Genomic DNA, 13,044 nt, shown 5'->3' on the forward strand with positions numbered 1-13,044 from the left:
GAGATTATTTATATTTTTAATCCCTAATGTCCTGTTTGTGATGGGTTTTCTTCCACATGATTATTATTATAGGAATTGTTGTTATTATTGTAATTTCTTCCTTTCATTACTTCGCATCATGAGCCCGTCACAATTCGTGATATAAGTCCCCGGCTTCTCTGCATCATTTCCCTCACTTTTGTTTCTTACTTCACTTGCCAAGTGACAGGTGGCTCTGCAAATGCAGCTAACTATCCACCAGCTGAAGAGAGCAAGAACAGCCTACGCACACAGTATGACCCAGATACTCAGCTTCGAGTTACGCACACGCATTAGCAAGGACCACTCTCTTGGCACTTTACTTCGCCAGACAGACAAAAAGCATGTTCAAAAGTTGTAACATTGGATTACGGCATACCAAGCTTCAACAACCACATCCAATACTTTGCCTCAGATTGCCTTGTCATCGTTATCAGCCACGTCGGCTTTGACCAGTCCTGTTTTGCAAGTAAATTGGGAGGCTACTCGCGAAAGCAGGAAAATGGAACAGAGGTGCACCCTCTCACTTTAACAATGGTTAAGGCTAGGTATTTAATATCATCCAGGCACATCAGCATTTAATAAGGTGCATGGATGTAGTGAACCTTGAAACAATAAAATAACCTTGAAGCAATCGAATGAAAACTTGCATTTCGTAAAAGAGAGAAAGTTGATACAGTGTGTTTGACCACTACCATTTTTTTAATTTGACTGTGCATGAACTAAAATTCTAAATTTTGTGTCCTTGACAACAAAGTTCTCAAAAGCACACATTAATTACCTTCATTAAAATTGAAAGTAATAAAATAAATTTCTCACTGTCAAAATTACAACAATTGTGTGTGACTATTTTCAAACTAACATTGAATGTGTTACACCACGTAACAAAGAATGGATTGTCCATTTGCTGTGCAACTGATGCATAATTAAAATGCATGTGCAATGAAGGAAATGCAATCCTGTGGAAGTTGATGGTTGGTTTCTATAATGTGTTTGGATAAACCAGAAGAACTTTCTTTCCTGCGTATGCATCCTAGGTGGTCGGCGAAACGGTCTTTGATGGGTCTTTGGCATTGTCCTATGTATTTTCGGTTGCATTCACATTTGATCAAATGTTTGAATCCCGGCCTGGGTATGAATGATTGTGAGTGTACATTCATCAATTTCATCATATCATCATTCATTCTCATCTTCACAAATTATCCAAAAGTGGCACAAAAAGTGAAATAAAATCAAGTAAATCAATCAATCAACCTTTGGTATTGGATGGCATCAGCATAAAAATTGAACCGATACTTACCGATACCAATACCCCTGGTATCGACCAATACCGATACATTGGTATCAGTATCAGCTCAGCCCTAGTCTTGTTTTGAATCTCTTTGCACCTGCTTTTAAAATCCATTAATATTGTAAATGCACATTGCGAAACCGAATTTATACAGATTTTTATTCAATAGAGTAAAGACGTACGTGAAACATGACATCACACATAGTGATGTCCGTTCAACGGTGGAAACAGTGGGCTATCATTGCAGGTCAGTGCATCCTCGACAAGTAAGTTTCACAGAAAAGTTAGTAACTCGCTTACGTCTAAGTAATTATCAACCGTGCTTTTATTCCCCAAACATGAATAATTATTTTAAGCAGGAAATATATCCAATGACATTATCGACAATGATATGATCACTGAAATCTTGACTATATCATTATATGACCCTACTTAAGAACCGATTTTTTCAGTTACCTAACATCAGGTATAAGCCAATATGCACTGCATTTCAAAATAACATCAAATCACACTTCAATTTCCGCAGACAGAACTTTGGCAAAAGTTACACACAACCACATACTGATGCAACAGAAAGTGAATGAAAATTAAAATGTCAGAATTATACTTACGTGAAGTTAATGTCATATAATTATTAAGGGTCAATATTGACATTTTCTTATTGGGCCACAGCACATTTTCATCCTCGTCATCTTCTGTGTTTGCTCCAATTAACAAATACACTAGAACAGAGAGATGAGAGTGATGACGATTTGTAGCAGTGGCCTTCAGCTCTATGGCGATAGACTTCAGCAACCATGCCATTTGATTCAATTTCTGAGCTGTAATAAAAAAGCATGTCATATAACAGGTTTATCACATTATAAGAGTGTGTAATATCAGTAAATAATTATATTAATATATTACTGCAGATACACACTATCTGTGCTCACTACATCATATTTAGAGGCATGCATATTTCGTTCTTGACGAAAACACGAAATGTGAAATAGCACATTGTACTGTTAATTTTTCATATTTCTGAAAGGTGTGAGGTGCGTTTCCTACCCTGTTTTGTCACGCAATTATGCGAAATAGACTCTTAAACATGAAATTTGAAGTATATTTACCAATGCAACACTTTCTGAAGTTTAAATTATTTTGTGAGTTATGCAATTCACGGAAAATTGATTAATTCTGCTGTGAATATTTGATTCTATATTATATATATTCCCTTTATACAGAAATAAACTCAATACTGTGGTAAATACATAAATGTGCTATTAGAAGGGATATACGTATTTATTTTGTGTAATAAGTGCAGTTATTAAATAAAATTTGGGATTACATATATTCACAATTTTAAAGCCAAAATGTCATTTTATATAGCACTTTTGATCCAATTTTTTTCACCGCTATAACAACGACATTTTATTTTATTTACGGCTTTTGAACCCGAAATTGACTATTTTTGTACCTAAATTTTGCTTTTTTTATTTAACCTAAATATGTGCCAAGCATCCTCATTTTCTACAGGGTGGCTCAATAAGTCACTTAACACCCTCAGTACAAGGCCACTGCGGCATGGAATTTGAAATTGGCAATGACCAATCATTGCCTGGCCAAGGAGGAACCACATTGACGCCACCCACACGGTCGGCGGACATCTTGATGTCCGCCATCTTGAATTCAACTTCAGAATTTTAAATGGGAACGGGGTCGTGCGAAATATCAAAATGGGCTAGAATTTCACGAGAAATGCAATGGTGAAGGTTTTATCGACGTATCTTTAACCAGTAAAAAGTAATGACTGAATTCTTGTACCAATTTGCTCCTTTTCGAAGTGTTAGAAAAATGCCTTAAAATCAAAGTGACGTCTATGGAGAGACGTTCGCATGCCATTGCACATTATTTTAATCGGATACATCCATGAAGAGCTGTGCATTATGAATGGTTGTCGCGAACAATTTACAGTGTGACGCTTCCATTGAATTAAAAGTCCTTCACAGTGACAAGGCTAATGTTTATGTTCATAAGGAAGTTTATAAACAGAATATTCGATGATTTTTATCTGATAACTAACTTTGGACAAAAACAGGTTCATAACGTTCCCATAAGTGTTCTGGTGTTCTTCCCTATTGAAAAAAACTCTGTACAAAGTACCTTCTTCCATAAGCAAGGATGAAAAAAACTGTTTATTTAACAAATCCAAGTAGCCCTAAGCATTTAAGGTTCCGTTGATGGAAAATTGACTAACCAATCGTGTTCCACACAGCATGCCACACCATTAACTTACCAACACTAACCATTCAGCTTTGATCTGTCAAAAATGGGTTATCAGATAAAAATCATCGAATATTCTGTTTATAAACTTCCTTTTGAACATAAACATTAGCCTTGGCACTGTGAAGGACTTTTAATTCAATGGAAGCGTCACACTGTAAATTGTTCGCGACAATCATTCATAATGCACAGCTCTTCATGGATGTATCCAATTAAAATAATGTGCAATGGCATGCGAACGTCTCTCCATAGACGTCACTTTGATCTTGATGCATTACCGATGCGCTAAACAAATTTTAAGGCATTTTTCTAACACCTCGAAAAGGAGCAAATTGGTACAAGAATTCAGTCATTACTTTTTACTGGTTAAAGATACGTCGAAAAAACCTTCACCATTGCATTTCTCGTGAAATTCTAGCCCATTTTGATATGTCGCACGACCCGCTTCCCATTTAAAATTCTGAAGTTGAATTCAAGATGGCGGACATCAAGATGGCCGCCGACCATGTGGGTGGCGTCAATGTGGTTCCCCCTTGGCCTGATAACGATTGGTCATCACCATTTCCATGTTGCACGCTGCAGTGGCCTTGTACTGGGGGTGTTAAGTGACTTATTGAGCCACCCTGTACATCTCTAGTAAAAAAAAATAAGTGCACAGAGTATTAAGTAAATACAGTACTTAAAATCAAACACATGACAGTATCGACTTGAGACCGTCAAAATTGTGTGCACAAAAGTGATAACAAATGCCACAATTTAAAAAAAATTGTTATTTATCATCAAGAAATGTTTGTTATTTTATGTGACAGATATAAAATCAATTACTCGAAAATTAAACAAACACCAATGTATCAATGGAATCGACATCAACATTTTTTGTAAAAATTCAGCCATACTGTTTACAGAAATATTTGATTTGTAAAATTAGAAGTAAATAAAAATAATAAGTGTACAGCAGTAAATATTAGTGTCATCAGCTAATATTAAATGGACCAATTAATTACTCTCATACTTATTATCTAGATCTATCTATCGTGTTACATTTTGATAAACTTTCACATTGCAAAAGTGTCAAAAATGGCACAGTTGTATAATTTCTGTACGTACCAGAAAGTTATAGGCTATATACAGAAACAACCGTTCTGTACAATATATAAAATGAACAGTGTTTGAAAGGAAACAGATTCCGTTGCGGTAAGACTAGAAAAGACGATTCCACGCAGGTTAAACAGTGCAGCGAAAAATCAGGCACTCAGTGTAGAGAAATTGCATGGTATGCCGGTGACCCAGGTTCGAGTACTTGTCAAGCCTGCATTTTTCACTGAAAATCTACATAGTACATCTCCTGTGTGTGCCTAATTTAATTAATTTAATAAAATATGTAGTAGGTAATAGGAAAATTGGCCAATTACCAGGTAAGAGTTTCCACACAGTTTATCTAACCAAATTCCTTGACTTATCCAGGTACTTTCAATAAATGTCCAGATTATCCTGTACTACTTAAACTTGCTTCGTGGAAACATAACAACAGTGGCTACAGTTGCAAATACTTTCAAGTATTTCTTTTCACATGCAATTTCATTTTTCAAATTACAAAGATATGTAAAAATTCAGTATACACTGCAAGAATAACAATATATTTAATATTCCTAGACTTATAAAGGTTTTTTTAATAATTTTACGAAAACACCTGACTTTCCCACAAGTTTTAGCTAGAGATGGGCCGATATGAAATTTTAGGCAATACCAATAAAGTACTGATATAAAATTAACCGATAACCGATATTATATTGATCCGGTATAAGATTCCAAATGGTCCTTGATGATTTTACCGATGTGTCTATATCCGCGGATATCAATAGAGCACCGATTAATCTGTCCCAACTCTAGTTTTAGCCCTGACTTTAGAATGTTTTCTAGGATTTCTGGGTATGTGTATACCCTGTGCCATATTATATATATTTATAAAAGCTTTTAATATATACCTCGTGGTTCTCCCATGAATGGTAAACAGGAAAGATGGCGAGCCAAGAAATCATTGCAGGAACGGAGGAATCTCAGCACAGGCTCCGAAGTCTTACTGTTGGAGCACAGGAAATACAGCATGCAATAGGCAGCCTCTACAACCCGTGGGTGGGTGGGTGATGCGAAAGCAGCTTCTGTAGAATGCAAGGCACCATCCAAGATGGACAGAATAGAATGCAGGCAGTTTCTTGGGGATCGAAGCATTCCTGCAGAAGAAGAAAAAACATTAACAGTTAAATGTGTTAACAAAAAAAACAGCAACATTGTTATGGTCATTGAATTTTCACAATGTGCAAAAATGCAAAATGTGAAGAACTGATGAAATTTTCAGGATTCTGAAAGTACTGCAAGTACAATGGGAAGTCAAAAATTATCTGCATTTTTTCCGTAACTTTCCTTAGATGGTCCCACTGCCTTCAGCGCTTCCATGCTAAAAGCTGGTACTCTTGTGGTTTCATGGCCAAGATTTTATCTTAATCTTTCTTTTGTTACAGAGTAAACATGGTTGCTCCGCTGGTAGTTTGCACCAAGGAAAAATATAGATCTGTTCTTTTGGATTCTGGCTCAATGTAATGGACCCTCTCATTTCCTGTAACTATTCTCTTAAAAAAAAAAAACTTCGCCCTCATCACTGCAGAGGTCGAGTAAGCATTGACAGATCTTCAAATAATTGCGCTTCTTGCTCTGTTGGCACCCATCTCGCACAGACTTTATGTAAACCAAGTTTGTCGTGGATGATTTCGCATGCAGAACCATGACAAATTTGCAGAGAACACAACACACCATCGATTGCCACCCGTCGGTTCGTCAGAATCATCTATCAAGCTCGTTGTATCTTCCTGTCAATGATGGAGATTGATGTGTGTCCTGCTCCCTCTTCGTGCATCACACTTGTCTGGCCATTTATAAACCTCTCGATCCACTCGTTCACACTTCTATGTGGAAAGAGTTCTGTCTCCATATTGTACTGAAAGCCTGTGATGAATTTCATCCCTTAACCCACCTTCAGACTAGAGAAATCGGATCACTTATATCTGTTCTTCCTTGGTGCACACTGCCAGGGGAGCGACAATGTTTACTGTATAACAAAAGAAAGAAAAATGGAGTGATTAAGATCAAACCTCGGGCACGCAACCACAAGAGTACCACCTTTTAGCACGTGAGCACTGAAGGCAGTGTGGCCAACCTAAAAAAAGTTATTGCGAAAAAGCAGTTAATTTTTTACTTACCCTTGTAATGGCATCCCTAGTGATAAAATATGCATGAATATTATTTGTGAAGTAAAGCAAAATGTTTTCTTCTTTCTTTGAAGTGGGCATCTTTTTGCAAAATATTAATGAAATAGATCAGAAACATGCCAATCTGGGCTGCATATTTGCGGTTGCAGATTTTGACGTAAGTTGCGAATGTCAGGAAGCATTTCCTTCTCCATCATAGTTGTCAATTACATCAAATTTTCAAGGGTTGCAACACAGATTAAAACCTACCCAGTATTTTCTAAGAGTAGTGCGTAAAGGTTATCTATCGCCCACTGAGATGCTGGAAACGTGACACCGTGAACCTCCGAGTGGAAAATTACATGTGCCTTTCCAACGGTAGTCTGCGCATGTACCGTACCACCATGTTTATTTATTTATTTGAAGAAAAAAAAATCCCAAATACAGAAATATCCATTTTACATCAGGATATCAACTGGAAAATAACTAAACAAAATAATAAGATGGACACATACACACACATATACATATATAACAAGACTAACAACAACTAGGGCAAGAAGAACATTATTTACCCTTCAGCCGCTTTATGTACGCCATTCTGTAAGTCTGTTTTGATAAACGAAGCCCGGAGCAACTTTTATTGAGTTGTAAATGGTTTGTAGCCTGTAGAGAAGTGATCTTTGTTGTAAAGATAGCCTTGAAGATTTAATGTAAAAGAAGTTGCATTTTCTGTTGGGACGTGGGATTCTGATATTAAGGAGTGCCAAACTGCAGAACATTTTCCATGTTTGGCCACAGTGGGGTGGAGCACAATGCCTGCGGGAGCTAAATGAAGAGAGGTGGAATTACACAAGCGGGCATTTGCAGGGAATGGAAATTTTCCACCCTAGAAACCTGCAGACAAGTGGCACAGAAATTCTGCACTTCGGTTCCGCGTGTTTTGCTGTAGTGGGCGTTACACCATTTGATTTCAACAGAAGCAGACAACAGAAGTTCTGTTGCAGCATTTCTCCGCGTCTCAGTGGACGTTAAGCTTAAGTCCCCCTTCAATTACCTGCATAGCTTAACTGGGCAGACAGCACTGTCTGCAAAGTAGTGCCCATGTGAGGCATCACAAGTTGATGGTTTATTGACGATGAAAAGATTTTACAAGTCTTACTTGGAAAACGAAGGGAGTTGTGTCCAAACTTATTAGGTGCAAATAACTTTCTTAGCAATTATAAGAGACGTTGATGTCAGACTGGGAGGGAGAATGAAGTCAAACAATTGTCTTGGAAGACTAAAAAAAAGAAGCTCTTACAATGAGTCATGCCAAAAATGCATGTGAACCAACTTTGCAAACTGAATTAGCATAGTACACATCTTACTGTGAATTTCTATTGAGAAAATGTGAGGGAGATCCATTTTTCTTTGTCTTTGTCTGCATGTTATGGCATTTTTCTTTCTGACTAGAATCTTATCACTGAAAAAACAGAACCTGTACAAGTAAGTTTCTCAGAAAAAAGTTAGTAACTCGCTTACGTCTAATTATTGTCAACCACATCTTTTATTTCCCAAACATGAACATGAATGAAATCTAGTTAGAAAATTGCATTTACTCTATTCATCATAAATTAAGAACTAAATTACCTGGTTGTTGGAATACCGTTTTCTGGATATCTTTGGTAAGATCAAATCCAAACAATAAGTGTGACAAATTAGGTGAGGTGTGATCCAGGCACTGTTGTAATAACTTTATGGCTGCAATTTTTGTCTTGCCTTGAACACTCAATGTTTCATCTTCCTCTGCTCCCTAAACAAAGGCAAAACAATGACTTGTAAGAAGTTGCATTTGAAAATGAATCCAAAATCAATCAGTCAGGGTCAGTCAGTGCAAAACAGGCCACCTCGTATATCTCGACGTGTAGATATCGAGGCTCGACGAAACTCCTGGCTAGTGTAAATCAGTGGAAGTGTAGCTGTGTGAAGTGCAGATATGCAGGGACTTGCCATCTGGCATATCATGGAGGCCAGTAAGGAAGAGCAGTCGTGTGTTTCCTGGTGGCAGAAGGATCTAGTAAGCGAGACATTCACCGTCCAATAATGGCAGTGTATGGGAACATTGTTTATCTCTGTCGTGAGTGAAGGAGGGAAGTAAGAGGTTTCACAAAGGAAGAACGCCATTTCAGAACGACCATCCTGCCATAGACATGACCTCCATGATATGCTGGACGGCAAGTCCCTGCACGTCTGCACTACACATGGCTCACACTCGCACTGCTTCACACAAGACTGCGACACGACTGCCATCTACCGGGCAACAACAGAACTCCCTTCCAGTGGCAGGAGTCTTGCGGAGCCGCAGAATCTACACGTCTAGATATATGAGGTGGTGAGTTGACTGACCCCTATAAAATATATATACAGGGTGTCATTTTAACAGCACCCAAGAACCACAGAAATGTGTAGACGGCATCAAAACAAACAACTTTTTTCAGTAACATTTTCCTCGTTGGTGTGTCGTTCTGGCGCTAGTCGTTCAAAAAAGCCCATTTTGCCACCTGAATGATGGCAACCCAACACAACATTTGATTGCATTTGTGATGTCATTTCCTGTTGTGAAGCGGTGCGTGCCACGATTGCCAGGAACACACATATTCCTTGAAAAATGGCATGCTACAACCAGCCACATTATGCACCATAAAAAAATGCAACTTGTTGCCAAGTTGACATCTACAGTTTAGTCTATCCACTTTGTCCTTCAGATACTGGTTGTCTGTGACACACTGAACAGTTGACAAAATGAACATGAAAGAACTCAAAATTTCAAAGGTAAGTAACACATATTGTCATGTATATTCAGGGCATTATGAGAAAAGTGACAAAAATGGTTCAAAATACAAGGATATAAGTAGTAGTAGTAAAACCAAGCTCTCCGATGACTGTGTTTATCTATGCACCGGATACACATGAAGGAGTTTGCAACTGTAAACATGGCAGCATAACCGCTGATGATTCATAATTAGGTTGAAACTGTGGTTTTACGTGTTTTAGCCATAATGTAACAATGTGAACTTTGCAACAAGATTTGAGAATATTTGACTTGTACGTGGGCGTAAACAGCCACATGTAAGTTGCAAGTCTAATAAAATTTGTTGCTGATGATATTTGACATGTAGGCTGAAACCAAATCCAATATTACCATTTTATTTCAAATACGTTTTCTACCATTTTTCATATTGTTGGTTCACTTCCCCCTTCTCCTTCTGGCACTATATGTTACCCTCGATGTTCGGTCTACTGGACACGTTCCTCACTTCGTTTTACAGCTCATAACATGGTTGGTATGGTAGTTTGTCAATTTTCACAAAATTTGTGTGTTCCTTGCAGCACTGCCGTGTGGTGTTTCACCGCAGGAAATGACGTCAGATATCCGATCAAATGTTGTGTTGGGTTGCCATCATTCAGATTGCAAAACGAGTTTTTTTGAATGACTAGCACTGAAACGACGCACCGAGAAAATGTGTGTGTTTTGATGTCCTCTATAGGTTTCTGTGATCTGTGGGTGCCATTAAAATGACACCCTGTATATGTATATGTATGTATGTATGTGTATGTGTGTGTGTGTGTGTGTGTGTGTGTGTGTGTATGTGTGTGTGTGTGTGTGTGTGTGTGTGTGTGTGTGTGTGTGTGTGTGTGTGTGTGTGTGTGTATATATATATTGGATGATATAAAATATGACTTCTACCACACAACCTTACAATGGCATTTTATAAAGGTAACCAAGACGTTCTGTTTGCCAAAAAGTGATGTAAAATGGACCTGGCAGATCAAACATGGTCCCAATCAGCACCAATGCCCTGTCTCCAATATTCTCGTAAAATATGGATCCCACTGTTGCAAAACTGTGCCGAACGCTAACCAAATAAGTCAACAAGTGTACTTTGTACTTAGTCTAGGTTTCAGAGCTAGGTGGATGAGCCAAAGTGATCTAGTTGGTACAGCATCTGACTGTCATGCAGGAGACCTGGGTTCGATTCCCAGGGTGGGTGATCTAGGGCAGGATTTTCCCCAGCCTTGTCCATGCATAAAGTGGCTCTGGGGCTCACCCAGCCTCAAATCAATGGGTATCTGCGGAAGCAACCCTGGGGGGTAAAGGTGGCCGGAGCATGGTGCTGGTCACATCACCTCAAAAATAGCCAAGATCGAGAATCCCTCACATTCCCTAATGTGCCTTCATGGCATGGTGCTATATGCACGTGGAACTTTACCTTTTACCTTTATCTAGGTTTCAGAATTGTCATCCTAAACGTGTTTGTCCAATGAATGGAACATATTGTATTCCAACAGGGCCATGTCTGGGTAATAAGGTGGATGCATGAGTGTTTCCCGACCAAACCAAAGAATGGTGTCATGGGTGGCATTACCTACGAATAGCCTTGCATTATCCACTAAGTAGAGAACACCTTTGCATGAGTGGTGGCACCACAGTTTCTTATGAACATGTTCCACCTGCTCAGAGTACACAGCTGCATTGATTGTCTGGCCAGGTGGCAGCAATTCGAGATGCAGGGTTCTCTGAGCAGTCACCCAACAAGAGCATTACCACCTTTTCATGCAGTGGTGGTTTTGGTTATTTTGGCATGGGTGCATGTGATGCTAACCAATGATGACAACCTGGTGGAGCATAGTAAAGAACCCACTTCTCATTGCATATCAGCACTGTCCAGAAAGAATCCTTTTTTGTACATGATAGCAAAGAAACACAGGCATCTGCTCATGTTGCCTTCTGAGCTGTAGTCAAGTCATGGGAGACCCATCGACCCACCTTATACCATTTTCAATTTTCTCAAGTTGATGTAGGTGTTGTCGAATGGTTTCTACACTGACATGCAATTCTTCTACCAAATCAGCAAATGTTCGCCCATTGTTTCCTAGTAGAGCATGATCATCTATGGCTGTTCGTCATCCAGCATGTTACGATTCAACAAATTCATCGCCATCCTTGAATCTTTTAAACCACCTTTGCATTCTTTCCTCATTCTCCACATTATTGGTGAAATCCCGGCATACGAGGGTCGTACAGAAAGTAATGCAAAAGTGGTCATAAGCTATTTATTAACTGATGTAGATCGTTCAAATTGCACATGTAGTTGGACTGACTCTTCCTCTCTACAAACCAGCTACTCAACATAGTCTCGCCAGACCCTGTGGCAGAGTGGTTAGCACATCGTGCTATGACGCCAGGGGTCCCAGGTTCGAATCCTGGCCTGGGCATGGGATATTTGTGAGTGTCCATTCATCAATTTCATCATATCATCACTCATCCCCATATTCGAAAATTAGCCAAAAGTGGCACAAAAAGCAAAGTAAAATAAATCAAATCAAATCAACATAGTCTCCATTTAAAGCGATGCATTTATGCCATTGTTGAACCTAACTCTAGAATCCTCTTTGAAAAAAGTCCGGTGTGCACTGTCCGACATACACAGAAGGCTACAGAATGTGTACGGAGATGACACTATTGACAAGAGCAATGTGCACAGGTGGATGAAGAAGTTTACAGAAGGGGAAACCAGCATTGAAGACAAACCGCACAGTGAGAGACCATCAACTGTGACCACTGAAACGAATCATCAGAGTGGATGAGTTGATTGCGTGTCAATCTCCATGATTTCCTGGAATGGGACTGTACCATCAACAGCGAGCGGTACATCTTAAGCTTAGAGAAGCTATTAGGAGGAAGAGACCACACAAGAATCTGAAAGCGATTCACATTTACCATGACAATGCACGACCACACACCTCGTTGGCAACAAATCAGGTGATCAGCAAAATAGGCTGGTGTGTGGTCCCCCATCCACCGTACAGCTGGCACCCTCAGACTTCTACTTGTTTGGTTCCTTGATGGACAGTCTTCAGGGACAACGATTTGATGACACAGACAAGGTGAAAGTGGCTGTGAAGAAGTGGATGTCATGCAGTGCACCAGACTTTTTCAAAGAGGATTCTAGAGTTGGGTTCAACGATGGCACAAATGCATCGCTTTAAATGGAGACTATGTTGAGTAGCTGATTTGTATAGAGGAAGAGTCACTCCAACTACATGTGCAATTTGAATGATCTACGACCCAAGTATTTTCATTCCCACTGCTGACGTGTTTTATCAAAGTTTTAACCAGTGTGTCTGCAATTTCATAAAACCAAAATTCCCGGACTTTACCAGACCAAGAACCAAAATTTTCCAGAC

General features: G+C 39.0%; 1 protein-coding gene across 1 annotated transcript in view; it reads right to left on the reverse strand.

The window, feature by feature from the left end:
• Nucleotides 1–13,044, reverse strand: part of LOC145981192 (nuclear pore complex protein Nup205-like) — a 241,218-nt gene that overhangs the window by 83,350 nt on the left and 144,824 nt on the right. Inside the window, exons 17-19 of the mRNA XM_083114313.1 lie at nt 8,446–8,608; nt 5,557–5,802; nt 1,921–2,130 (exon numbers count right to left, since the gene is read on the reverse strand). Of these exons, the coding sequence (XP_082970439.1) occupies nt 1,921–2,130; nt 5,557–5,802; nt 8,446–8,608 (619 nt within the window). The remainder of the gene's footprint in view (nt 1–1,920; nt 2,131–5,556; nt 5,803–8,445; nt 8,609–13,044) is intronic.

Source organism: Lepisma saccharinum, chromosome 29, assembly GCF_977018435.1.
Source record: "Lepisma saccharinum chromosome 29, izLepSacc3.1, whole genome shotgun sequence".
Taxonomy (NCBI): Eukaryota; Metazoa; Arthropoda; class Insecta; order Zygentoma; family Lepismatidae; genus Lepisma; species Lepisma saccharinum.